Here is a 27,873-nt window from a genome sequence, read left to right as displayed (position 1 = left end):
GATCCCGGCCAGGAAGGGAGGAGCCCAAGATGCTCGGGGCAAGATAAAGGGGTCAGCAGGGCCCTCCTGCAAACAGCCCTGCAGCGAGGCGGAAACACCGCCAGCTAGTGCTTCCCCTTAGCGGCTCCAGCATCGCTCACTTCCTCTTTTGCTCCCACGGCCTGCCCCCCTCGCCCCGTTCCTGAGGTGGACACTTGTTTTTCACCTAGCAGGCCCTTTACTAGTCGTGGGAGGGGATCCGAGTGGCAGGGACGGGGTGCGATGGGAGCAAGAGAGGGGTGTGGGGGTGGTCTGGGATGTTACCCATGTCCTGGATGCACTGGGAATGTTTCCAGGGGATACCCAGTGAAGGGCTATAGGGGGCACAGTGGAGTTTATGGGGCTATGGGAGATAAACAGTGGATTACTATGAGGTGCACTAGAGGTTATAGGAGATACGGGGTGGGATGTGATGGGGTGCACAGTGGATGTTATGGGGCTGTAGGAGATACACAGTGCAGCGCTACGGGGTGCACTAGAGGTTATAGGAGATATGGGGTGGGAAGCGATGGGGTGCACAGTAGATGTTATGGGGCTGTGGGAGATACACAGTGCAGTACTATTGGGTGCACTAGAGGTTATAGGAGATACGGGGTGGGATGTGATGGGATGCACAGTAGATGTTATGGGGCTGTAGGAGATACACAGTGCAGCGCTACGGGGTGCACTAGAGGTTATAGGAGATAGGGGGTGGGATGTGATGGGGTGCACAGTGGATGTTATGGGGCTGTAGGAGATACACAGTGCAGCACTACGGGATGCACTACAGGTTATAGGAGATATGGGGTGGGATGCGATGGGGTGCACAGTGGATGTTATGGGGCTGTGGGAGATACACAGTGCAGCACTCCGGGGTGCACTAGAGGTTATAGGAGATACGGGGTGGGATGTGGATGTTATGGGGCTGTAGGAGATACTCACTGGGGTGCCATGGGAGAGATCTGGAGCTGTTTTGACAGGCAGACCCAGAGCAGGGTGTGTGGCAAACACAGGCACAGAGAGGGGATCCCTCACTCTCACGCACAGATCCAGGGGCACCGAGTATGGGTCTCTGCAGGCCACGGAGGGCGATGGAATGGGGCATGAAATCCCACCCCATGCAGCCCAGCAGAGAATCTCAGCCATCGCCTGTTGTGGGCCCCCGCCCCCAGGAGCTGGGCCCCAAACTGGGGCAATCTCATATTCCCACGCCCGTTGGATTCCCCTCTCGCCCGCAGGCACAATGCCGCTGACGACAGCGTGGTTACCAGGGTGCTGGCAGGGCCGGGCCCACCCTCCTGGTGGTGGCAACGTGACCCCTTGGGATGGTACAAGCAGAAGATCCTAGGAGTGGGTGACAATCAAACCCAACCACGTTCCTGCCTCCAGTAAAATGAAACAGGCGGAGAGCGGGTACTGGCCGGTATGAGCCCTTCCCAGTAGCCTGCAGAGTCAGAGTTCGCCTGTGTTAGTGTCGTTTACACACTAATGAGGGTGGGGAGAAGGGCAGGGCAGTTTAGATTCACCTTTCAACTTGGAGAGCTCGGAGAGCTGTAAATGGTGCCCATGAATTGCAGTGGGAGGTGTTGACTCTGAAGTGTAATGATGACATTTAAACTATTAACTATAGCTTTGCTGATTGTTGACAAAGAAAAATCCAGCTTGTCTGGAACTGTGGGGTGGGGCTTTGGATAGTGGGTGGGGCCTGGCTAGAGCATCACTCCCTTTTATACCCTTCCCAATCAACTGGGGAGCAGACCCAACACAGAAGTGGGGGGAGACAACATGTTTACACACAGGAGGCCAGATTAGGGAAGATCAAAGACTCAGCAGGAAGTGGCATATCCCAGCACAGCCTCCCCTGGGGTGCCTGCCAGCAGGGCTCTGAGCAGTGTGGTCTGCTCCCGTGGGGGCCCCTGGCAAGCAGGCCGCACGCCGTTCCCCTACCGGACTCTACCCTTGGTGTTCCTCAGCACCGAGGCTGCGAAGCTCTGGGTCACGCCCACCAGGCTGGTACCATCCACCTCCACGATGAGGTCATTCACCTGGATCCTAAGGGCGGGAGAAGGTGAATGAGAGAGGGAAAGGGAGAGTGGGGCCTTTGGCAGAGGTTGCGGTGGGCTGGGGGGCACTGTTCCAGATCAGTACAAGCCCATGAGCTGTCTGAGCTGATGGGGCCCTCCCAACCCCCCCAGAACTCTTGCCAACCTAGGTCAGCCCGTTGGCCCATCCAGACCCGTGTCTTGGTTCCTGTTACAGGATCAGCCCACTGGCCCATCCAGTCCCCTATCCTGGTTCCTGTTATAGGATCAGCCCACTGGCCCAGCCAGTCCCCTATCCTGGTTCCTGTTATAGGATCAGCCCACTGGCCCATCCAGTCCCGTATCTTGGCACCTGCAATATGGGATCAAATCACTGGCCCATCTAATTCACTGTTGTGTCTCCTGCCACTCTGAAGCGAGCAATTCTCTGTGTGGTCTGGCACCCTGCCTCCCACAGTGCCCAGTTATGGATGTTGCACCAGAAGGCATAAAACCAACCCCCCCTGCTGCCCTGTAGGGAGATTTCCTTCCTGATCTTTGCCAGGCTGGCGATCGGATGACGCCCTGAAGCATGAGGGCCAATTGCCCTTCCCAGATAGCGTAACTGCAGCTAACTCACCCCAGTGCTGTGCCATCTCCTGGGGTTGGCCCCTCCTCCCCACACTGGAAAGGGTTAATCGGAGATTATTCTGCGTAGCGGAAAGAGGAAGGAACATTCCTCCCCGTGCTCAGGAAGCCGGGAATGGCCAGTGCGGTCAGAGGAGGAAACTCTCGGTTGCTAGGTTAAGTGGCATCCACGGAGCAAGGCCTCAGGGAGGCTCTGAGGTGGTGCCAGGATGGTACAGGGCCCCAAGCCTGCCCGGCAGCAGAGGGGATGAACCTGCCATCAAGCTGCGCCCCCCCACAAGCCAGCTATGCCAGCACCCCAGCTCTCTCCCACCGCCCTGCCTCACGGGGGTATAGCATCCTTGTTCCCCCTCCGCCTCTACCACCTGCCCACCCCTCCAGGGAGAAGGGCATCTGGGAGCCCCAGAGCCCATGGCCACAGGGGGAGCTGGTGGGCGGGACGGCCAGGCTGGATCACTCTGGTCTGGGAAGGATGTGTGGGGCGGGAATAGAGCCTGCTAGGATGGGTGAGGGCCTCCCAAAACAGCCTCCTTAGGGGTAGGGTGACCAGATAGCAACTGTCAAAAAATCGGGATGGGGGTGGGGGGTCATAGGCGCCTATATTAGAAAAAGTCCCCAAAAACGGAACTGTCCCTTTAAAAACAGGACATCTGGTCACCCTACTAAGGGGAGTCACAAACTGTTAAGCCCTCCCATCCCCCACTTTCCCCCTTCTGCCCCCTCAGGACAGGCCCGCGTCTCCCTCCCTCGGGGAGCAGCGAGGGCAGTTATCCTGGCAGCCAGGGGCCGGCCCCTGCCACGAGGTATCCCTGGCAGCTCCCGGCTGGCAGACGGAGGATGGACGCGGTTGTCGGAGCTAGGCAGCCAAGCCGGGCGCACGATCCTCCCACTGCTGAGACCGAGAGAGCTGGTGGGGAGAGTGGGATGGAGACCCCACAGGTCTACCAGCGCTAGCCTGGCCTGGAGAGGGGCGTGAGGGCTTGGGCCATTCTCCCCAGGCAGCAGGAGCTGCTGGCTCCAGAAGGGGGAAGAAGCTGAGCCGGGATCCCTTGTTTAGGTCAGTGATGTCCCCTAGTACTGGGGGTGTCCATGCTATAAACCAATGGTGGCCCCCAGCACGGGCAGTGACACCCCTGATGGGGCCCAGGCACCAGGCAGCACTGGGGAGCTCTCATGTACCCCAATCCCAGCCTGGGATTCCCCAAGCCCCAACCTGGGCTGTTCTCTCACCTCAAAGCCCTGGCCAGGTCTGTGCCTGTCCCTGCTCCACAGGTGGACCCAGAACACGCACAGAGCTGTCACCGCTCCCCGCAGAGAGTCCCTGCCTGGGGCCAGGAGCTCACACTCCTTACCAGCCACTTTGTCCTGTCTGCATCATTAACAGTGCTCGGGGCTCAGATTTCTCCAGCCGTCCACTGTCTGCACCCTGCTCTGTGCATGCACCCGCCCCAGGGCGCAAACACACCCATAAACACAACAGACACGCCCACACACAAAAACCTGCACACCCATACGCAAATGCACACCCACCCATGCACATCTATACACCCCCTATACGCCCCCCCAGTACACAAACACATCCATAAACACAACGGACACGCCCACGTACCTAAAGTAAACACCCATGTGCAAATACACACATAACCACAACAGACATGCCCCCCACACACAAGCACACCCACAGAAATACACATCCATGTGCAAACACCTCCACTTACAATCGCACAAATACAGACGTAGCAACCTAAACACACACACATATATAAAAAAATATACTCCAAGGCACATGCTGAGGAGCTGTGGGGAAGGGGGGCACATCGGCCATGCCGCTTTTAAGCACCAGGTCAGAGCCCAACTCAGATTTGGCCCAGGCCAGGCATAGAATCACAGAATCGTAGGCCTGGAAGGAACCTCGAGAGCTCAGCTAGTCCCATTCCCTGCACTCATGGCAGACTAAGTATTATGTAGACCAGGGGTGGGCAAACTACGGCCCACGGGCCGTATCCGGCCCACCAGCCGTTTTGAGCCGGCCCTCGAGCTCCCGCTGGGGAGCAGGGTCTGGGGCTTGCCCCACTCCGGTGCTCCAGCAGGGGAGCAGGATTGGGGGCCACTCCACGTGGCTCCCGACAGCAGTGGCATGGCCCCCTCCGGCGCTCCAATGGGAGCTGCAGGGGCAGTGCCTGCGGATGGGGCAGCGTGCAGAGACACCTGGCCGCTCCTCCGCCTAGGAGCTGGAGGAGGGACATGCTGCTGCTTCTGGGAGCCGCTTGAGGTACCTGCACCCCGGAGCCTCTCCCCATGCCCCAACCCCAGCCCCAGCCCTGATCCCCTTCACACTCTCCAAACCCCTCGATCCCAGCCTGGAGCACCCTCCTGAACCCCAAACCCTTCATCCCCAGCCCCATCCCAGAGCTCGCACCTCCAGTCAGAGCCTGCATCCCTTCCCGCACCCCAACTCCCTGCCCCAGCCCCGATCCCCCTCCCACCCTCCGAACCCCTCAGTCCCAGCCCAGAGCACCTTCCTATACCCCAAACTCCTCATCCCCAGCCCCACCCCAGAGCCCGCACCCCCAACCAGAGCTCTCACCCCTTCCCACACCCCAAACCCGATATTCTGAGCATTCATGGCCCGGCATACAATTTCTATTCCCAGATGTGGCCTTCAGGCTAAAAGGTTTGCCCACCCCTGATCTAGACCATGACAGAGCCGAGCTGAGTGAGTGGCGTGGTGACCTGGCACTTGAAATGGCAGTCCACAGCTCCTGCCTAAAGAGGTACAAATGTATATTAATACAATTCCCCTGACACACATACACAGAAACACACAACATAACACGTACAGAGATCCCCACTGGGCTAATCTGATCGGGCTGCTGAAACTGACGTTTTTGTCTCCATTTTAAAAGACGTTTCCCCTTTGCTCTGCAGAACCTTTCATTGTGAAACTCGCTGTGATTTCCCAATGCCTGCTGGTGTGTTACACAAAAGGCCTGATTCTGTCTCTGGGCTAGATCCTTCGTTGTCCCCATCCCTCATTCCACCATGGACACCAGTGCGAAGCGAGAGCTGGTCTACCTGCAGTCACCCTGGTTTTGCACCAGTTTGGTCAAAACTGGTACAACTTTCTGTGGTTGTGATTGTGTTTCTGAGTATATGTGTGTGTGGGAGCATAAGTGGAGGTGTTGGAGCATGAGCGTATCTTTGTGTGTGTGTGTGTGTGTGTGTGTGCGGGTGTGTTTGCACTGGGGGTTTGCATGGGTTTCTTCGTGTATTTGTACATGGCTCTATGTGTTTACTTGGACATGGGGTGAGTGTATATTGTGTGTTTATGTGTTTGTGTGTGTTGTCTACTGGTGTGTGGATGAGTTACTATCACTTTATAGCTGGCCTATGTTGGTTTAGCTTTACTGGTGCAACCTGACCCCGTTATAAGCCCAGTTTAAATCCATGTCAGTGTCCCCACATAAAGTAGCACTGGTAATTTTGCAAGGCAACCAGCCTGAGTGTTAAATGCCAGAGATCAGAACATACCCACTTTGCAGGGGTTTCAGTGGCAACCCAAGTTGTCAGGGAATGGAAAATCCAGCCGAGACCCTCCCGCATTTGACTGTTTGGGCTGCGCTGAAGCAGGCTGGGAAAAGATTGTCTGATTGCGCTCTCCCTTGAGACCCTTCTGGGAGGGAGTAATGCGAATTGTGAAGCCCTCCAAGTCAGCAACATTGAAATGAATACAGAAATACGTTACAGATGCAAACAACAAACACACAGACACGTTCCCCGCAATTCACCATGAGCACATGGAGAACACGGTGCGCAGCACATACTAACACAGAAACCTATGGACTGCAGTGCCGAGTCTTGCAGGAGTTCTCTTTCTGAAAGCCCCACCGTCTGGAGGCAGGTGATTGTGTTTGAATCTCATTTTTAACAACAAAGTGAATTTCTAGCTCCGCTGGTGGCAGAGAAGAGCTTGAAAATGCTACTCTCGCACCCTAAAGCCTCAAAACAAGGAGGCAAATAAGAAGCCCGAAATAAGAAGTTTTTTTATTTTGTAAAAATCTCATGAATTTAAAGCCAATGTCAGGATTTTTGGAGGCCTGATGGTGATTTTGGAATGCTTGAGGGTTGGCAATTCTGCATCCACAACCACACAACCAGTATAGATAGACACAGAACAATATGCACAAGAGGGATACACTGTTGTCTACCATGCCAGTGGTACACAACTCAGACTGCAGGCAGAAGCAGCCTAGGTAAATAGAATAATTAACACAACAGGGCTTTGTTAGCAACTCATTTGCAATTCACAAGCTGCACACACACAACCACTGTCACACACACACATAGTGCTTCATACACAGTAACACAACTCGAACACACAATGCAAAAAGCAGCATGTGTACACACACACTACAAAGCTAAATAAAGAGCAATGCAAAGCCGAGAGATACAATAGCCAGCCCACCCCTTCACACACAAACACAAACCACACCAGCAGAATGGTGTGCAATATACACAAGCTCCCAACCACAGCCTTATGATCAGTTACAAAATACACAAAGTGCTGTCCGCAGCCAAAATGTCAATAATTCCAAATGGGAAAGCCTGGGACTAGAATAGCCGTGAGCTCCTCCGACAGCCAGCGCTCCTGCCCTGATCCTTACAGCGCCCCCTACTGGGAGAGGCAGGGACTGGAGTAGCTGGGAGCTCCCCCCATGGCCAGCGCTCCTGCCCTGATCCTTACAGCGCCCCCTACTGGGAGAGCCTGGGACTGGAGTAGCCGGGAGCCTTCCCCCATGGCCAGCGCTCCTGCCCTGATCCTTACAGCCCCCCTGCTGGGAGAGATGGGGTCTGGGGTCGCTGGGAGCTCCCCCCATGGCCAGCGCTCCTGCCCCGAACCCTACAGCACCCCCTGCTGGGAGAGGCGGGGACTGGGGTAGATGGGAGCTCCCCCCATGGCCAGCGCTCCTGCCCTGATCCTTACAGCGCCCCCTGTTGGGAGTGAAGGGAACAAACAGACTGATAGTAAAGCGTGTGCATTAGAGGGGGCGAGGGTCCATATATTCTGGAGTTGAGCATTACAGGAGGATGCTCAGTTTTGGGATTCAGACTCTGGTTTTGAGACTCATGAGATCTGGATTCAGCTCCTAGACCCGCCGCCAGCCTCTGTGGCTTTGATGCCAGCATCGCTGGGCGAGGCTCCCCGGCCTATGCTAGGTAGGGGGTCTGGCGAGAAGACTCCAGTGCTCCCTTCTGGCCTGAGAGTCTCTGACTTCACCGGGCTTACCTGCCGTCCCGGTGGGCCGCTCCCCCATCGGTCACCGTCTTGACGAAGATGCCGAGCTTCTCCAGGCCCATGTCCGCTCCGGCACCCATCCCGATAATACTGATTCCCAGCCCCTCGGAGTCTGCGAGAGAGAGAGAGACCCGTTGTCCTCACGGGGTCGCGTGGGCCTCCGCTGGGGGACTCCGAGCCAGGCCAGCGCTCTCCCCTCTGTCCAGTCACCCCAAGAACCACACCCGGTGAACGAGGGCTGGCGAGCACTGGGGCAGAAGGGATGCACCCGCTGCGGGACGGGGAAATGCCAATGGAAGGGGCCTGGCACAGAGGGCTCCTGCGCTTGCCAGGACAGGCCCCGGGGGCAGGAGGAAAGTGAGGAAGTAGCAGGAGAGAAGAACTGTGTTTATTACAGCAAGAGGCAAGGACAGATGGCAGCTAAATTACAGGAGGCAGCACGCGTGGGAGGGTGAATGACTGTGTGAGAGAGAAGAAACCAAAGGAACGAGTCAGTGTGAAGAAGAGCGCCCAGGACGGGCACGGCCAGATCACACCCGACGGCACATCAAAGCCCCATAGCCTGGCTTCCCTGCAACACCAGAGTTTGGGGCCAGCTAACCTGATTTCTCACTTCCTGCCATACCGGCTTCGCACCCAGACCCAGCAGAGCGGGTTGGCCTAACTCATAGGGCTGAGTTGGGAGACCTGGGTTCTATTCCCCCTGGACCTTGCCAGGTCTCTCGGCCCACCCTTTGTCTCTGTAGATTGTAGGGGTTCGGAGGCAGGGTCTTTCTCTCACTCTGGATGTACAGCGCCCAGCACAGTGGGGCCCTGGTCTCAGTTGGGGCCTCTGGGTTCTACCATAAGGCATGTCACCACATTCGCTTTCGTAGCCCGACGGGATCCAAACCCTGGCCCATCCAACCCACTATCCTGCCTCCAATAGCAACCAACACCTGATGCTTCAGAGCGAGGTGAGACTTCCCGCCCCCTGGGCGTTGCGCCTTGCCATGCTGCGCCCCCCCCCTTCCCTGCCAGGCAAATCCCCAACCCCCAGGGGATCGGCTTACGTCCAGAAACACATGGGTTAGTGTCCCTGGTGGCACGGATCTTAGCTAACCGACCAGTGCTGCAAACATTCTCCACCCCTCTGAGCTCCTGCAGTGCAATGACACAGTCCCTCCAGCCTGGGATGGCAGCATCTCCTCCAGCCTCTTCTAGCCTCACCAGCTGCTTGGTTCCCCCATGCGCCCCTTGCTGTGGACTGATCCCCTAGGAGCCTCACCAGCTTCCTTTCCTTAGTCAAGCCCCCTCAAGCTTGTCTTCCTCCTGGGATCTTTCACACGCGAGTCCCACCCCAACCTCGAACCCTCTTCCCTGTCGATCCCTCCCAGGGCGAGCTCAGCTCTGAGGGGGGAGGCACCGACACCCCACACACGGGCTTGGCAACTTGCTGTCTCTCTCCCGTCTAAAGCACCGCAGCATCCTGTTTGCGTTCGTACCAGCTGCTGTCTGCTGGGCAGACGCCATCTCTGAGCTACCCTGGCCCCGCCCCGGCCTGGTTCTCAGAGCATCCTGCAGGGGCAGAGAGGAGAGCTTTTCACTAGTGCATTCACTTACACTCAGTGAGTGAGTGTGCACAGTATGTGTGTGAACTGGGTGCGTGTGCATGCAGTGGTGTGTGTGTATGAGTGAGTGTGCAGGGTACGTGTGTGAACTGGGGGGTGTACAGTGAAATGTGTGCATGAGTGGATGTACACAGTATGTGTGTGAACTGAGGTGTGTGTGTGTGCAGGGTACGTGTGTGAACTGGTATGTGTGTGTGAACTGGTGTATGTATGAGTGAGTGTGCAGGGTATATGTGTGAACTGGGGGGTATACAGTGAAATGTGTGCATGATTGGATGTGCACAGTATGTGTGTGAACTGAGGTGTGTGTGTGAACTTGTGTGTATGAGTGAGTATGCAGGGTATGTGTGTGAACTGGTGTGTGCGCGTGCAATGGTGTTTGTGTATGAGTGAGTGTGCAGGGTATGTGTGTGAACTCTCTGTGTGTGTGTGCAGGGTATGTGTGTGGACTGTGTGTGTGTGTGTGCAGTGGTGTGTGTGCATGAGTGAGTGTGCAGGGTATGTGTGTGAACTGGGGTGTGTATGTGTGCAGTGGTGTGTGTGTATGAGTGAGTGTGCAGGGTATGTGTGTGAACTGGGGGGTGTGAATGCATGCAGGTGTGTGTGGAGGGGAACGTGTGCAGATTGGCGTGCACCTGCATGTACCCACACAGGAGGGTGTATGTATTTGTGTGTACAGATGTTTGTGTATGAATTAGTGTGCAAGGAGGTGTGTATGTTTGAATTCTGTGTGTGTGCATGCAGCCACACGCATGCAAGGGTGAGTGTGAACTGGTGTGCAAGAATGTGTGTGTCCACATGTGTGTGAATTAGTGTGCCGGGGTCTGTGTGTGTTTGAGAGAGGAATGACTGTGCACGAGGATGGGACAGAGGCTATGTCCGAGTCACTGAATGCTTTGAGTGTGTGAGATGAACACGTGAGAACCACGAACGAGTGAGTAGCTTTGTGTGTGTGGGAGGGATGAGGGGGTGTGGATGAGGGGGTGAGTCCAGGGAGGCTGTGTGTGCACATGTGCACGAGGGGATGTGTGCCTGAGTGTGTATGTTGGATGAGTGTGTGAGGTGGCATGTGCAATTGTGCTGGGGATGAATCAGTGAGTAGGTGGATGGATGTGTGTGCAAGTGTGTGTATGAGTGTGCGAGTGCATGGGAGAGTGTGTGTATGATTGTACACGTTCAGGGTGGAGTGTGTACGTGAGTGTGCAGGTGCATGGGGGAGAGTGTGTGTGAGTGCATGAGAAGTGGCAAAAAGAAAAGGAGTACCGGTGGCACCTTAGAGACTAACAAAGTGGGTGAGTGTGCAAGTGCATGGGGGAGTGTGTATATGAGTGGGCAAGTGGATATGGATGAGCATGTGGGGGATGAGTGTGGGGGGGTGAGTGTGTGAGTGTATGTGGGGTGAGTGTGCAAGTGTGGGGGTGTGAGTGTACAAGTGTACATGGGGTGAGTGTGCAAGCATACGGGAAGCAGAGGCCCCAGGACAGATGGAGCAGCATGAGGCTTACACCCAGGCCCTTTCAATGCGGCTCTGGCTGCGCAAAGCAGCCTGTCCCGGGTCAGAAATGGCCCTCAGACTCGCTCTGTACAGGGCCCCCCGGCTGGTGGAAGGGCTCCCCACCTACCTGCTCCCCCCGCCCGGCACTGTGGCTATTCTCTGCACCCGCGGGACGCCGGGCAGATGCGAGAACAGCCGGCTCCAAGCCGCCCTCAACCATTCCCCCCATCCTAGCCCCAAGCCCAGGGTTGGGGTCACTGAGTATCCAGCCCTTAGCCTCCCCAGTGCCAGCAGGGAGAGCCCCCCGCCCGGGCAGTGCCAGCCTCTCCCTTCCTCACCTTTCTCCAGCTCCACCGGGAAGAGGTCTAGCCTCTCCACCCGCTTCTCCAGCTCGTACTCAGCCGAGGCAGCCATGGGGTCCACATCCTCGTTCCGGCGGTCGTAGTCCTCGTTGGAGTAGGTGCTGAATACCTGCGTGGAGCCGAGGGGCGGACGTTAGGGGTGCCTCCAGCGAGGGGGGAGCCGGGGAGGAGAGGGCACCCGGCATCCCCATTGGCAGGCGAGCGGATGGCTTCCTCTTGCCATACATCCCTACAGCAGCTAAGCCTGTGGCCCCGACCCCAAAGCTGGGGTGTCCCATGGCCTCAGGGCCTCATAGCCCCACAGAGGTGAAGGGCTCCCCCCAATTGCAAGGACCGAAGTGTCACCGTGGCAACCTAGCAGGAGGCAGCCATGGGCTTAAATCAGTGGCTGTGGGGTTAGCTCCCGAATCCTTGTGTGGCCTCAGGCTGATCCCCCATTTCTCAGATGGGGTTCTGTGAGGATAAAGCCGCCCACATCTCCGATGAGTGTTTATATTACCAGAGCGCCTGCGGGGCCCAGCTGAGATCCGGGCCCCGTAGTCTCTGCCGCCCGGAGCTTACAATCTAACGGGACAAGGGCGACAAAGGGTGGGAGGGGGAACGGTGCCACTGCAAGATGGCCTGGGTCCTCAAATGAATTCAGGCTCCTAACGCCCATTGACACCCTGGAAATCAAGGCGCCTGGATCCATTGGAGCACCTGGGCTGAAGAGACTTGCCCAAGGGCAGAGCCTGGAATAGAACCCAGGTGTCCTGGTCCCTCCCCATCGGACCACATTGCCTCAGCGCAACCCACATGACGCCGGGGCTCCCAGAATGCGGCGGACTCAAAGCCCCCAGGGCTTGGCTGGATTCACAGCGACCGATCTCCCCACTGCGAGCTGCCCTTCCAATGCTCCGAGGCTCCGGTTACCAAGAACCCGTGTAATCATGAATAAATTACAAGGCATTCTCCTCCCGGAAAGCCACCGGACCCACGTCTGTAATTACAATGGGAATGGGATCGCCCAGCGGTACCGGAAGTTCTCCTCCTGCTGGGTCCCTGGGGGCACATGGCCGCCCCCTCCCCCGGCCCTGTGAGCCTGCCAGCCCCATTCCACCCAGGGGCAGGGGCACTGGTGCGTACGAATGAGCCTGCAGGGCACCTGTGTGCCCGTGGTGTGAGACAGGCCAGGGCAGTGGCTGATTGGCTATTCAGGGGGCAGCTGAGTGTTTTAGGCAATGCCAGCAGGCGGATCAGGTTGCAATGTGGGGTTGCGCAGAGATGCCGTATCCCCCTCGGCTTTTGCTTGCAGGCCCTGCCTGCGGCAAGCAAGGGCCCTGGCTTCTTCACCCACAGCGGGGGCCTCGCTTCGCGTCCATCCCAGCGGGCTTTGGGTCGCCCAAGTAGGGGAGCAAACAGCTGAGGGGAGATCAGGGAGGGCCCCGGGATCCCATCACCCCCTTTAGCACAGACACCCTGGAGCTCCAGCGGCCCACTGGACTGAGCAGAAATCAAGCCTCCACCCACCTGTCCAGGCAAGTCTACTGATGTTGGGGGTTCCAAGCACCTGCTTGGAGGGCAGGAGACACGTGCTGCGTCCCTCCATTAAGGACCGAGGGGCTAAATCCACCCCCAACATGCCCGCAATCTTTCGTCTTCACGGCACCCGGATCTAGAGGGGAACCGTCATATAGGGCAGGTGGGAATCCTGCCTGCAAGTCCCATCCCAGCTTGCCCACATGGGCCCCGATCCTGTTCCGTGGAGAAGACCTGGAGTAGGGGGTTTGAATGGAATGGCTCCAAAGCAAACGTTTCTTATCTCCTACTCCGGGCTCTGAGTAACTCCCAGCCCCCACCCCCTCCTCTGGCACCACTCGGGGCTAACAAGGCCTGAAAGATTTCCATTAGCTGCCTTGGCATTGCCTCTGCCATTCTCCTGCCAGCTTCAAGTCCACTCCCAGATGCCAGCAGCACCCACGGCCGTGCCGGCCCTCGCTGACTCTGGCAACGGTGCCAGCTTGGAAGGCAGAGGCCCTTTTGCAAGCGTCACCTCAGTACGTGGCCGATGAACTAAAAAAAATATTACTTAATTTACAGTAGCACCTATAGACCCTGACGGAGACCAGATCCCCACCGCGCTAGGAGCCGTACGTGCACAGAGATCAGATCCCCACCGCGCTAGGAGCCGTACACGCGCACAGAGATCAGATCCCCGCTGAGCGGCTAACCCAGGTTGCCTTGTCTACACTGCTATTTTAACCCAAGTTAGCGAACCCGAGTTCTGAACCCAACTTGGCTTTGCAGTGCAGTCGTATCCTCCGAGTAAAAGGCTGTCCAGAAGGAGCGCTGACACTCTAAATGGACAGGACAGAGGGGAAGTGATTTCTCCAAAGCGGCTGAGCTGGTCAGCGATCGAGGTGGGACCTAGAACCCAGCGCTAGGTCAGGACCCTGCCAGGTGTCACACCCTGATTCCCTTGGGTGAGGCAGTCTCTGTCCATGTGTCTCCTGACGCAGCCTGGCTGGGTGGGGGCTGGAAATTTCAGGAAAACCTGGAACATTCCAGCAGAGCTTTCCTGACAAGTGTCCTCCATACTCATGGTGTCAAAGGTACCTAGAACTTTGTCCATGCCAGCCTGAGCTAAAAGGCTCCTAAGGGACACCCAGCATAGGGTACCCATGCCAGGGCTCTCTCTGAGATTAGGGTGCCAGGGAGCACCCACCCAATGGGTCAGTTTCAAGGGGCTATCCCTGGATTACTACAAACCCCAGCATGTTTGGCTTGGGGTCTTGCCTCCCCGGCAAGCTGACTGGCTGTCAGCCAGGGCACCCAGAGGAGGTCCGTGCCCAGGGTTGTGCATGGATGGGCGGCGTGGGAGCGGGCAGGGGCCGTGGAGGAGCCAAGCTGGAACGGAGTCAAGTGGAAGCTGCTGATAGGGCAGGATCGCCGAGGGAAGGAGGAAGGGATGGAGGAGATGGAAATGGGACCCTCTCTTGAAGTTAGATCGGGGGGGACTTGGAGATATCAGGTTACGAAGTGGATCCCTCATCCTGGAGGGGACCCCACGCAGCCTGAGTGGAGCTAGAAGGATGGCGGGGGACCCACCGAGCACGCATGTTGTCCCCAGGCTTTGCAGGTGACATGCGTGCTGGGGAGGCCCGGATGGTGGCAGGCAGACGGCTGCGCTGGCAGATTAATTAGCACCGTCCCGGGCTTCCGGGGGGGAAAGTTTTCACGCTTCGTTTCTCCTGCGACAGCCTGCGGGGCTCGATTACAGGCTGGCGTGAGCGTGAGAGACGAGAGGGGTGGGGAGAGCATGGCGCCCACCACTGTGATACCCAGCATGCCTGGGATCTGCAGGCCGCTGGAGGGGCCGGGGAAGCCGGGAGCCGCACAGGGCCAGCGGAAGCTGTGATGCATGGGGATAGACAGAGAGATGTGTACACTTGGGATTAGATAGCTAGACAGCTAAAAAGCTGAGGCAGGCAGATTCACGGCCTGGCATTTACTCGTCTAGAAAACTCTCTTTCCAATCCCAACGCATGGCCTCTTCCCCTGCCATGGGGATTTCCTGCTCTCAGCCTGGTACCCGGCAGCTTCCTCTTCCCTCATAGCCGATCGGGCATGGCTGTGGCAGGGCACCTCCGGCAGGAGGACAACCTTGTCCCCCAGGGGTTCTGCTCCTCTCTGGAGAGAAGCAGGCCTGGCCATTCCCCATGGAGGAGGCCATTTTAGCCTTATAATTAAAAGCCAGGAAGTAGGTCGGGGGTCTTTGGCAGGGAGTCAGAGGGTTTTTCAGAGGCCGCAGGTTTGTACCCAGCCCGGCTCACTAGTGACTAGAAGTCGTGACCATCTGGAGGCTGATATGACACCGGTTGACGTCTGAGCCTAGTCCTGAGTGAGGGAGGAGTCTGCAGCTCCAGGAAGAGGGAGCGCTGGGGAACGGGGCGATGTGGGTTTTAACGATGCAGGGTCAGATGCTGCTGTTACGTCTCACGGGTCAGCGGAGCCCAGCGCATAACCAGCCCCAGACAAGCACCATATGCAGCCTGGTCCAAAGTTAATAGGAGACTTTCTGGTACCAGCAAAAAATCAACAACTTCTGCAGCTGTCTCCTGCCCACAAACTGACCCCCTTCCCGTGCCCCAGTTAGCTAACGAACCAGAGCCGGACCCCAGCCTGTGGAGGCACAACACAGGCCCTGACCCCGGTCCAAGGGCAACCGTGGGGCTAAACTCTTGATCTGTGTTACTCTCCCAAGTACCCTAGACAGAGCAGAACCACAGATGCCCTGATGATTGCAGGAGACCTGCCACCAGCCAGGCCCCCTCTCCCGCAATGGGAAGATCCCTGTGCACTGCAGACCCTCCCTATCCTGAGGATGTGAGAATCAAAGCGAGCTGTACCAGAGCCCAACCCACACACAAGCTGCCAAGCGCTCCCAGCTAGGGAGTTAACGGCTCTCTGAGCGCTCCTGGTGCAGCACACACAGGGGAGTCGTGCCTGGCAGCCATTTGAGGAAAGCACACGCATCCAGGCCAGGATTTCCCCGTGCATGTGTCCAGCGGGGAGAGCAGACCAGGGTCAGAAAAGCAGACATTTCTACTAGGCTGTCTAGCCCCTGGGAAGAACCGGAACTGGATCTTTGTGCCCGCCCGGAATGGACTCTGGGAGCAGCCCCTCCCCACAAAGAAGAGATCTAGGAATGGAGTCTATCTCGGGCATGAATCTTCATCTGTGTGCATGTGCACATGTGTGTGTACACATGTGCACATACCGAAATGTGTGTGTGTACATAGAATCAGAGAAATGTCAGACTGGAAGGGACCTCCAGAGGCCATCTGGTCCAGTCCTATCCACTGAGGCAGGGCTAAATATTAACTAGCCTGTCCCTCACAGGGGTTTGTCTGACCTGCTCTTAAAAACCTCCAATGATTGAGATTCCACAGCCTCCCTAGGCAATTTATTCCAGTGCTTAACTACCCCAACGGGAAGTTTTTCCTAATGTCCTAACCTAACCTAAATTTCCCTTGCTGCAATTTAAGCCCTTTGCTTCTTGTCCTATCCTCAGTGGTTGAGCAGAACAATTGATCAACCTCCTCTTTATAACAATCTTTTGCGTACTTGAAAATCACTCTCACGTCCCCCCCTCAGTCTTCTCTTTTTCAGGGCACACAATTTGTTTTCTAGTAAGTCGCATTTTCTAGGCCTTGAATCATTTGTGTTGCTCTCCTCTGGACTTTCTCCAATTTGTCCCCCTCTTTCCGAAGTGGGGTGCCCAGACCTGGATACAACCACCCCAGCTGAGGCCTTATCAGTGCTGAGTAGAATGGAAGAATTACTGCTCGTGTCTCGCTTACAACGCTCCTGCTAATACATCCCAGGATGGTGTTTGCTTTTTTGGAAACAGTATTACACTATTGACTCATATTTCATTTGTGGTCCATTATAACCCCTGATCCTTTCCTGCAGTGCTCCTTCCTAGGCAGTCACTTCCCATTTGGTATCTGTGCCAATGATCATTCCTGCAGGACTTTGCATTTCTCCTTATTAAATTGCATCCTATTTATTTCAGACCATTTCTCCAGTTTGTCAAGCTCATTTTGAATTCTAACTGTGTCCCCCAAAGCGCTTGCATCCCCTCCCCGCTTGGTGTCGTCCGCAAACTTTATGTGTGTGCTCTCTTTGCCAGGATTCAAATCATTTATGAAGATATTGAATACAACCAGACTCAGAACAGACCCCTGCGGGACCCCCGCTTGATACACCCCTCCAGCTTGACTGTGAACCAATGATAACTACTCTCCCAGCCAGTATGATTTTCCAACCAGTTGTGCATGCACCTTATAGTAGGTTCATCTAGGCTATATTCCCCTAATTTGCTTCTGAAAAGGTCATGTGAGACAGTCTCAAACAATATTGTGTGTGTATGCAAGTGTGTGTGCATTTGTGCATGTGTAGGTGGGTGTGCACACAGATGAGCAGGCACACATACACAAGTAAGCGTACACTTGTGCACATATAGAAACACGTGCGCACATGCACAAGCGCATACGCTCATGTGCGCACACACAGGCTCATGCCTGTACACACGTGTTTGCGTGTGCCTGGGCACACACGCACACGTGTCTGCTGGTACCTAGTGCAACATCCAGGTGGCGAGCCCAGTTCCCTGCTGCCTGTGGTTAAACAGACGCAGCAGAGCCTCAGAACCTCCGTTTGTTCCCTTCCCTTGCTGCATTCAGAGACCCAGCTCTGCAGCTGCGGATTCCAACCGGTGAGTCCACAGAGAGCAACCCCCTGACATCCGCTTGGGGGGAGAGCGCTCGGATTCCCTTCTCTGCCAGGACCCGGAGAAGCTCCACGCTCAGAGCACAGAGAGACCTTTATCCGCAGGGCTTTGGCAGGCAAAGACCTCGGCCTGACTGTGCAATGGGTGCGTGCGGCTGCAGGAGGGGCGGGATGGGGAAGGCGGCACAGACGGGGTGAGTAGGTCTCCTGGCCGATGGCCAGGGAGCATCTGCACGGTGCTGCTGACAGGGGAAAGAAGGTTTCTTTGCAGAAGAACACCTGGGACTAGGGACCGGAGTTAAAGCACTGTGAGCGATGAGTAGGGCCCTACCAAATGTTGGTCAATTTCACGGTCATGGAATTTTAAAAATCGTCAATTTCATTATTTCAGATACTTCAATCTGCAATTTCACGGTGTTGTAACTGTGGGTTTTTCCGACCCAAAAGGAGGTGGGGGGGGCGCAAGATTATTGTAGGGAGGTTACCGTATTGCCTCTCTTACTTCGGTGCTGCTGCTGGCGGCGACGATGCCTTCAGAGTTAGGCAGCTGGAAAGTGACAGCTGCTGGTCGGGAGCCCAGCTCTGAAGGCAGCACCATTGCCAGCAGCAGCACACAAATAAGGGTGGCATGGTATGGTATCGCCACCGTTACTTCTGCACTGCTGCTGGCAGGGCACTGCCTTCAGAGCTGGGTGCCTGGCCAACAGCCACCGCTCTCTAGCCACCCAAATCTGAAGGCAGCGCAGAAGTAAGGGTACCACAACCCCCCTACAATAACCTTGCGAGCGAGCTCCGCCTCTCTCTTGGGTTGGATCCCCCAGTTTGAGAAACGCTGGTCTCCCCTGTGAAATCTCTACAGTATAAGGTACAAGCAATAGACCAGATTTCACAGAAGGAGACCGGATTTCACGGTCCGTGACGCATTTTTCATGTCCGTGAATTTGGTAGGGCCCTAGTGATGAAGTTCTCTGCATGCTGGCCAGGGCCATGATACCTTGCAGGGCCTAGGGCTACAATGCTCTCTGCAAAATCCAAGACCCATAATCCATAGCTGGTGGCTTCTCTTGGAAGAAATTCAGGGGTTCCCCACTGCCCTCTCCTCTGCCCAAACAGCTCGGCCAACTGCTCCCTACTTGTCCTTCCTCCACTCTTGGCCCTATTAGTCCCCTATACCTGGGACCTCCTTCCAGGACGCAGTCACAGCCATGCCACCCTCCCCTGAAAACCCACTGCAGGGCTGGACTGCCCGGGCATTAGATCACATGGAATTGTTCTGTTTGTACAGCACCTGGCGCAGCAAGGTCCTGGGCCATGACTGGGGCTCCGAGTCGCTACAGTAACACAAACAATAAATACTCATCACAATGCTGACCTCTGGGCACACATTCTCCACTCAGAGTCCTCAACTCTCTGCAGCAGGGACGCAACGGCCACGAGCCTAGCGCCCTCGAGAAGTTGTATGTATTCTGTGCTGCCAAGCTCAAGCATTTAAAAATCACGAGTCAGGCCCCTGCCCAAAAAATCATGAAATTAAAAAAAAATCTCAAGTTTTTAAGCCAAATATGATGCATTTTAAGTTCCTTTTGTTTACCTTCTGCTTTTCAGGCCTTTAGGGCTCACATTTTCAAGCTCCCTCAGCAACCACAAAGGTCCCATCTTGGCTGACACTTTGGGTATCAAAGCAGGGCTAAAAGCCAGAGCTGCTGCAGCTTGACCTAAAGTCTAGCATCCCCTAGCTTGGGCTGTAACAGACTCAGATTCTCTGTAGATCAGGCACAGAGGGGGGGACCAGTAACACACACTGACCCATAGTTACGCGACACGAACAATCAATTCGCAGCAAGCTGGCATGTGAATCTACCTTGCACTAGCCTACCGTGGACTGACTGACTGTGTAAATCCAGCTGATATGCTTTTATAGCTTGTTAATGTGCTTTGATTAGTCCTGTTTCAAAGAGGACTAGATCAAAGCGCATTAACGACGGTCAATGGACGTCAGGAGGGTCCACATAGACAGTTAGACCATGGCAGGTGAGTGTGGGGTAAATTCACACCCCAGTTTGCTGCAAACTAATTATGTGGCCTGGTCCACACTTAAAATTTGGAGCAAGCTAACTCAGTGTGAAAAATTCACACCTGGAGGTGTTATCGCTAAGATGAGCTAAAAGGTGTAGATGCAGCTAGGTTGATGGAAGTATTCGTCCTTCGCCCTAGCTACCATGGTTTGGGGAAGTGGATTACTCACATTACTGTAAACACCATGTAATCACATGAGTCCAGGAGCTGGGGAATTACAAACACGCAGCTCCCTCCCCCAAATCACGAGACTCAGGATCAAATCGCAAGCACTAGCAGCTCCATACATAAGACACAGCATGAAGAAACTGAGATCTGACCATCTCCTTCAAGAGATGGAGCGAGGGGCACAGAATTGAGTATGGCAGAGGTCTGCCTGGCAGGCTAACAGCCCACGGCAAGGGTGTCTTTGCCAGTCCAAGCTGTTCCCCTACACTCACACCTCAAGACCAGTTGTAGCCTGAAGCCGCAAAGCCCTGGAGGCTGGGGGTGTGGGAGGAGACACTTCTTTCATGCCAGATGAAGGAAGGAAGGGGTTCAGCTTTTCTTGTAGCCCTTGTGCTGGTCAGTTTCCATGCAGTCACCAGGGAAACCAGCAACAAACTGAGGAGACCATGGGGAGTACATTTTCTCTTTCATTTTTGTGCAGCCCATGCCAGAGCTGGGGGAATGTGCAGAATAAGGGGGGTGGGGTACAGGCGTTGTATTCAGCCCAGACAGAAGCCACCCATGGAGGCAGAAGCACAAAAATCAGGCATAGGTGATGCAAGTCATGCAAGGATTAATCATTTGCAGATAAATGCAAGGATCATACCGAGTTTGGGATACATTCCACGCATGATCTTTGCAACATGCATACTGCGATGCACCGCCCTTTCAACTTGTATAGCCCATGGATGATCTTTCCAGCTTGCAAATCCCAGGCATGATCCTGGCCCCATGCATGTCTTACCCTGCATGTATTTTTGCCAGAGTGGGAGCCCTTGATCTCTGTGCCCGTCAGAAACCTGGCCTTTTGAAGGTCACCCAGCCAGGCTACAAAGTTGCTTTGCTCTGCAGGAAGTTGCTTATTTTATCAAGGGTTTTGAAGATTTTGCGTCAGTGCAGAACTTCGTCCCACTGCCGGCTGCTGGCCTTGCGTTTTTACAATTGAAAGGCTCTTTATAGTCTAACCGAGTGACCTCTTAGGAGACCTTCACGCAATCCCCCCAACTGCCCCTTTCTTGCTTTATTCTAAGGAGGTCCCAAACGGAACAGATGAGCTAAGCCGGACACACGTGCGCACACAAAAACAGAGAGAAAAGGGAGGGAAGGAGGATTTATAGGCCAATAACACAGCCCAGACAATAGGCCAGAGGAGAGGTATTGATCCCACCAGCTGTTCAAAGCTGGAAGATAAAAGCAAAGACACTCACTGGAGCTGGGCCTGTATGTTCGTATAATACAGTAAATCCCAGGTCCCATTAACTCTCATCATGGGGCAGCTTCTGCATGGGGCATCTGCTGTCCTCTGGGAGATCAGAGGGGGCACCCCCGAAGTTGGAAGCTAACAGCTCCAAGGGAGGGTGTAGCTGTCAGTCGGTGTACCGCAGATGTCCCTGTTCAGGAGTGAGCTGAAATACCTGGCATTATGACGCAACTGGATCTCTCATGATGGGGGTCATACAGACCCACCTCACTGTTCCCCCCCCCCACATACACACACACACACACTCCCATCCCTGCCGGAGCCCTGAGGCCATCCTGCCTCACCCACAGGACAGCGAGATCTTCAGCTGAAGTGCGATTCGGCCAGACACCAAGCACCGCCCAATGGCACCAGTGGAGGATTCGCTCCGGTGTTTCCACTCGTAAGGCCCCTAAGGGCTCCCAACACAGGCTCCCAACGGGCCATGCCCCACTGAACTCGGCAGCGCTGCAATGGGGGGGGGAGGCAGGGGGCTCAGCTCCCCCTCCACCCTTTGGCTCCGGGCTGGAGCTGGAGGGAGGAGGCTTCACTTTGCAGCCCCTTCCCTCGGCCCGGCAAGCCCTCCGTCATGACGAGCGGGCGGCCAGGCCGGGCTTGCAGTCCCGCCAGCCCTGCTGCTAAGGAGGGCTAGAGCAACCCCACCATCAGACGGTCGACTTCCTCTTCCACTCCCTCTGACCCAGTGCTGGCTGGGCTGCCTCTGCAGCGCCCCCGTAAGCAAGACCCACAGGCCTGGGGCTCGGATCCAGGTCTGCCATATGGCTAACCACCCCCTCCTTTCATTTCAGCGCGGCTTTAGGCTAAGGGAAGAGGCAGCTGCCAGGATCAGCTCTGCAAAGCAAGGGGAGCAGCAGCAGCTCACCTGTCTGAGGGGATCTCTCCTTGCTAACATCCTCTCTGGTGGCAAGGGGAACAGTCCACATTCCCCCCTCGGGGTCCTCCCGGACCCCCACATTCACCTGGCTGGGAGCAGGTGGCTCATCAACTCGTAGCAGGGGCTACCCCAGCCAGGCTCTCAGACAAAGCACCTACCACTCACGGAGAGAGGATGACAGCCATAAGGGGCTGGGGGAGAAGGAATAACACCACTCGGCTAAACCCTCCGAACAAAAGAGTATTAGGGATCAGTGTCGTGGGCTATAGCGCAAAGCCCTGTGATACCCAGCACAATGGCCATAACGCCAGCCCTTCCACCCAATGGGGCTGGCTGCATTCCACTCAGCTGCAGGGGGCGGCCAGAGGGTTAACTCCCCAAGCATTCATCCACTGAGCGAAAGGACGGTCCGGCGGTTAGGGCAGTAGCTCGGGACTTGGGAAACCAGCATTCAGCTCCCTCCTCTGCCACAGGTTTCCTGAGTGACCTTGGCCAAGTCACCTAGACTGTTTTCAAGGCGGGGAGGTGTTGCTGCATTTCAGTGTCCCAACACCCAACTGATTTAGGAACCCGAGTCTCATTTTCAAAAGGGGTTCAGGCACTTAGGAGCCCAAATCCCCTCAATTGTCAACGAGCGTTTGGCTCGCAGGTGCCTAAATCCCTTTTGAAAATGAGACTCAGGCTCCTAAATCAGTTAGGTGTTGCAACACCGAGATACCTTGAACAATCCAGGCAGGCCTTGGCATCTGTTTCTCCTGCATCAAATGGTGAGAACAGCATTGCCCAGCCTCCTGGGGGAGCTCGAGAAGCACTCAGATGCCCTGGGAATGGTGGTTATATAGGAGATGGACGGGCTGGGAGATGATCGCAGGTTTACAGAGCTTGTGGCTTGCCTCCGAGGTCACAATGATCCCCCTCTAGAGAGGGAGGCCTGAGGCCTCTCTGTTGGGCTCCTGGTTCTGTTCCACACAGGCCTGCTTGTGGTGCTGAGGGAAACCAAAGCTCTTTCCCCCAACGACCCAGCTCCCCTGGGTGGTTCTGAACCGAATTCCCTGCCTGTGGATTATTCCAATCCCTGCTCACTGCGCAATCCTGCCTCGCATTTGTGTTGTGCCGCCCACCCCGTCAGAGCCCTGTGCAAACATCCGCCAGGTAAGCCCCGAGCAGGTAGGTCAGAGACATTCCCTCCCACTTTACAGACAGGGCCAGCGACTCGCTCCGCGTCCCCCAGCGGATCAGGGTCACAGGAAGGACTAGAACCTTGACTGCGATTTTCAAGGGCGCCAAAGGGACTTCAGCATCCAAATCCCACCAAAATTCAATGGCAGCCGGGGGCCCTACGCCCCTAGGCCTTTGTGCATATCCCAGCCCCCTGCCCTTTGCAGGTGGAGCAGGCCTCCGGGAGCAATGCAGGTAGCTGCAACATCTGCAGTCACTGAGAAATTATCTGGCCCCCCTAGCGCTTCCAAGCCAACGAAGGGTGTGACGCAAAGGGATGCATTGAGGCCTAGTTGACATGATGCTGGCCCAAGGGCCATGGTTTGAGCATCCTCCAACACAGTCTGGGATGCTACCCAAATATCTGACATTGGCCCCTCGGTCCATGTCCCGTCTGGACGGGTTAATACCGAGCTGGAGGCTGTTGGACAGTAACAGCCAGGGACTTTGTTTTCTCTGGCTTAATAACCAGACCAATACCTGCTGCCACTTGCCCAACGAGATCGGCCAACAAGACAACGTCGTGGGCTGTGGAGCGTGCCTCTGTGTTTCGGGCCCTTCCGCAGCCGCTGCAGGGCCATCATGACCTCAAGCTTGCTGTGAAGCTGCAGGTCCCCGGACCCCCGGTTACACCAGCTCTGCCGTGCGGAAGCACAAGGCGGGCACGCAAGGCGGACACGCACCGGCTCGACTCTTGTCATCTCCGTCAGCGGCTCCAGATCACGCGGCAGGAGGAGATCAGGAACGAGGACATGTGAAGCTGAACCCAGCAGCCACCTCCATCAGCACTGGTTCAGGTTTTGGCGGCTTTCTGGAACGAATCTCAAAGCGTGTGCCCCAAGGAACGCTGCTGTGCGGGTGATCACGTGGGTGCCAAAAGCTTCGGCGGTGCGACACAACTGCCCGCGATGGATGTTGCACCAAGGCGGGGCGGCCTCATTCCGGCACAGAAGGGGTTATTCACCCTGTTGGACTCAGTTAACCCAGTCCCTTCCCCCACTTCCTGCGGGGACAGGGCAGGAGGGATAAGGGCCGGGACCCCGAGCCCAGTTGGAGGCAGAGCAGGGAAGGAGCCAGACGTCCCTTCCAGGGAGCCGAGCATGAAGCCTGCGACCAGCTGCAGCCAGCTTGGGGGATAGGCCAGCCGCGGCCCCCAGAGCCTGAGGGACCCAGAAAGGGAGCGCAGGGGGAGCCATTCGGAGCGGAGACGGAGAACCAGGCCCCAGCGGCCACGGAGCAACCCAACCGGACGCCGGCAGGAAACAGCCCAGGGAGACGAGACATTCGGACTGTTGTATTGCCGGGAGGCGAGGCTGCTACTTCCCGCTTCCTTGACAACCCAGCCCCGTCACCTGAGCCCCTATTTGCCGGTTTAACCCTCAGGCAGGACCCCGACCCCCCGACTTCTCACTGGCCCAGCCCCCATCCAGGAGGCCTGAGCTACCACGTGCCCAACGGCTAGGCTACGACCCAAGACGACTGATCGCCCCACTCGGCGCCAGCACCAATTCCCTGCCGCCTTCAAAGGGGGCACCCTGAAGGAGACCCCAGGGATGTTACGGACACAACCAGCATCTACAATCACACCACCTTCAGGACCTTGCCAGAGATCGACAAGAAAGCCGTGTCCCTTTGGGATTTGCCAAGATGATGGTGGGCTGAGCGACTGTGATGACCAGTGGGAGTGCACCTGAGCGTAACAGAGACCCAGGTTTTAACCCTGCCTCCCTGGTGACTTTGGGCAAACGGGTTGAGCCCCTCCCTGCCTCAGTTTCCCCATCAATAAGGTTGATTCCTGCCTCCTCTGTGAGGGGCTTGAAGATGCGTGGATGGAAAGGGCTGTTATTTATAATGATGCTCCTGGCCATTCAAATGCGCAGATTCACGATTCCGATCCCATTGGCTTAGCAGCCCCTCTCCACCTCTGAGCACACGCTGCCTTCTGCTGGGGGGCAGGTGCCAGGACTTGGGCATGGCACGCCTGTTCCCACGCGGCAGAGGCTCTGTGCAGAGTACCAAGGGGCACTGCCAATTCTCTCCTTGCAGATGGCTTCTGTGCACATGGAGCAGATCAGCACATTGCCTTGGCTCCTGCTGCTCCCTTCACGGTAGGTATCCTAGGTATTTGGGCTGTCTGGGGAGGAAGCTGTTTGGAATGAAGCTCCCTGGGGCATTGTGTGTGGCAGAGAGAAAAACTCGCCATGCCAGCTGATCGGGGAACATTCCACCACCTCGGAACACGCCCACCAAGCCCTGGCCTTCGCCCCAAACAAGCTCAAACAGCCCATCCATGTAACGATGGAGCAATGCAACATCCGTCACCTGCAGAGGACTCGTCTCACACCCAGTCCTCTTAGGGGGGCCCCACAGTAGAAGCGGGGGCCAAACAGAACAGCCACCCCCTCCCAAGCCCCGCTCTGTAGCCCACATGCTACTGGTCAGTGAATATTACAGGTGCCCCGCGGTGCCGCTCCACAGATATAAGGGTGGTAAAGCAGCAGCTAGGGAGCAGCTATGGCCTCTCCTGCATCTAGCTCCGGAGATCCCCCAATTCAAACCTCCGTGTTGGCCAAGACAGCGGCTGCTGCATTTCCATACAGCCTGCCCCATTCGATGCCGCTAGCTGGCCCCTGGGAGCAGAAGGCAGCTGAGGTTGGTGAGCGTGGAACCCAGGCCCCAGGAGGTGAGGGCCTACTCCACAGGCTCGTTTGACAGCAAGGCTACGCTCTGAAAACGGACCAGCTCCTTACTCCACATCTCGGCTCGCTGGGCAACGTGCGGGCACGCGGACTCTGCTGGCTGGCGCAACTTTGCGGAGCGATCAGCCCCAAGGCAGGGGCTCCCGTTAGCAGGGACACTCTAAGGGGTGCCGCACACCCAGCCAGGTGGCTTAGCCCTTGAGTGGGGGACTGCAAGGCTGGCGGCTGGCAGAGCTCCTTCGCTGCAAGTGAAAGGGCGATCGTAGCCCGGGCAGGCCCCAGCTTTCACATCTAGCTAGCTCTCGTGGGTAACAATGACAGCGAAAGCCTGGTGACACAGGCCAGCAGCCCCAGGACAAGCCGGCTGCGGGCTTGGTACGTGTTCGCTTTGCCAGCCGCCACGTTTGCACGACTACCATCACCCGGTGCGAGCTCAATGAAAGCTAGCGTTGGTGTGGCTGCCCATGCTGCAGTCATACCCGCCGCCATCACGTGCCGGAGTCTATTTGATCTGGAAGCCGCTCGAGTGAAAACAATGGGCACAGACCAGAGGGCAGGTGGGCAGGGCACTGGATTGGGACGCCGGGGTTCTATTCTCGTCTCTGCCACTAACTTGGGCCAGACATTTCCTCTCTCTGTGCTTCTGTTTCTCCTCCCACCCATCCTTGGGCTGGCCTGATTAGATTGCCAAGCTCTTTGAGGCAGGAACTCTATGTACAGGGCCTAGCACAACGGGGCCTCTAGACGTACCATAATATATATAATAGCAACTCCACTGGGCTGTATGTTTCCGGCCTGATCCTGATCTCCTGATCTTCTCCCTCATTGGTATGAAGGGGCATTATGCTGCTGGTTTCAGTGATCAGAGGCTAGGGCGCTGTGTCCACATATGAAGCCCCTGGCATGATGACATAAAGAAGCAGTTGGCGGGAAGGGACTACCAGGCGCGAGAAGGTCTGGGAATGGCAGGAGGGAGATGCATCCCCTCACCCCCATTCCCCCTGAGGGGCATGCCCTTGCATGAGGGGGTCCCAGCCACCTGGGGGCCTGGCAGGGGAGAGAATTTTAGAGGCGTGTTGCTACGGCAGAAAGTCCAGCCCAGCCCAGCTCCCAGCGTGAGAATCGCAAGGAATCCAGGCCCCGAATTCGTCCTCCCTCCAGATCGGCTGCAGGACGCCCTCCCAATTCGAAATGCGCCACTCACGCCAATGAGAAAAAACACACCAGCTAACCCTTTTGGCAGGCCCTACAATAACACATGCCCCGTGCTCCTAAGCTCCCCATGTAGCCTGCGTGGTACAATTTCATCAGGCTTTAAAATACAGCACTTGGCCACTCCCCGCCATCACGGTCCTCGGGCCCTGTTTCCAAGGGCTCTGCAGCACAACCAGGGACTGAGTTTCCAAAGGCTCAACTCCATTTAGGCACCTAAAGAGCCAGGTTTTCCCGGTAGCTCTAGCCATGACACCAATGACTAGATGTTCACAGGATCCCCGTCACCCTCCAGGCTGCACTCTTCCGAAAACCCTGGCTGCTTCCGTGTCTGGGGAGGAGCGGGCCTCTTAGAACAGTTCCTCAAACACAGCCCGCCAGTGACCCTACCCCAGCACACCCCAGGTGCAGACAGAAGTGATCCGACTGACTCAGCAACAGAATCGGGGACGCGGCTCTATAAATAACCGAACTCAGAGACAAAGCAATTGCTGCTCCTCCAGTCAAGGGGAATGCAAGTGCGAGCAAGTCCTGAAGGCCCAGAAATAGCGGCCCGGCCCCCGGGGAGTTCATCGTCGCCCCGGGCGTTGCCACTCCGCTCTA

General features: G+C 56.4%; 1 protein-coding gene across 4 annotated transcripts in view; it reads right to left on the bottom strand.

The window, feature by feature from the left end:
• The window catches only part of PPP1R9B (protein phosphatase 1 regulatory subunit 9B), a 45,669-nt gene that overhangs the window by 12,601 nt on the left and 5,195 nt on the right, over nt 1–27,873 (bottom strand). For all 4 annotated transcript variants that reach the window (XR_006277322.1, XR_006277323.1, XR_006277324.1 and 1 more), the window contains exons 2-4: nt 11,427–11,559; nt 7,975–8,095; nt 1,966–2,070 (exon numbers count right to left, since the gene is read on the bottom strand). Coding sequence is in view for 1 of the 4 variants with exons in the window: in XM_038385645.2 (XP_038241573.1) it covers nt 1,966–2,070; nt 7,975–8,095; nt 11,427–11,559 (359 nt within the window). In the remaining 3 variants the exon portion in view is untranslated. The remainder of the gene's footprint in view (nt 1–1,965; nt 2,071–7,974; nt 8,096–11,426; nt 11,560–27,873) is intronic.

This window comes from Dermochelys coriacea, chromosome 27, assembly GCF_009764565.3.
Source record: "Dermochelys coriacea isolate rDerCor1 chromosome 27, rDerCor1.pri.v4, whole genome shotgun sequence".
NCBI lineage: Eukaryota > Metazoa > Chordata > Testudines > Dermochelyidae > Dermochelys > Dermochelys coriacea.
The sequence above is the reverse complement of the archived record's forward strand: the minus strand, read 5'-3'. Positions and strand labels throughout refer to the sequence as shown.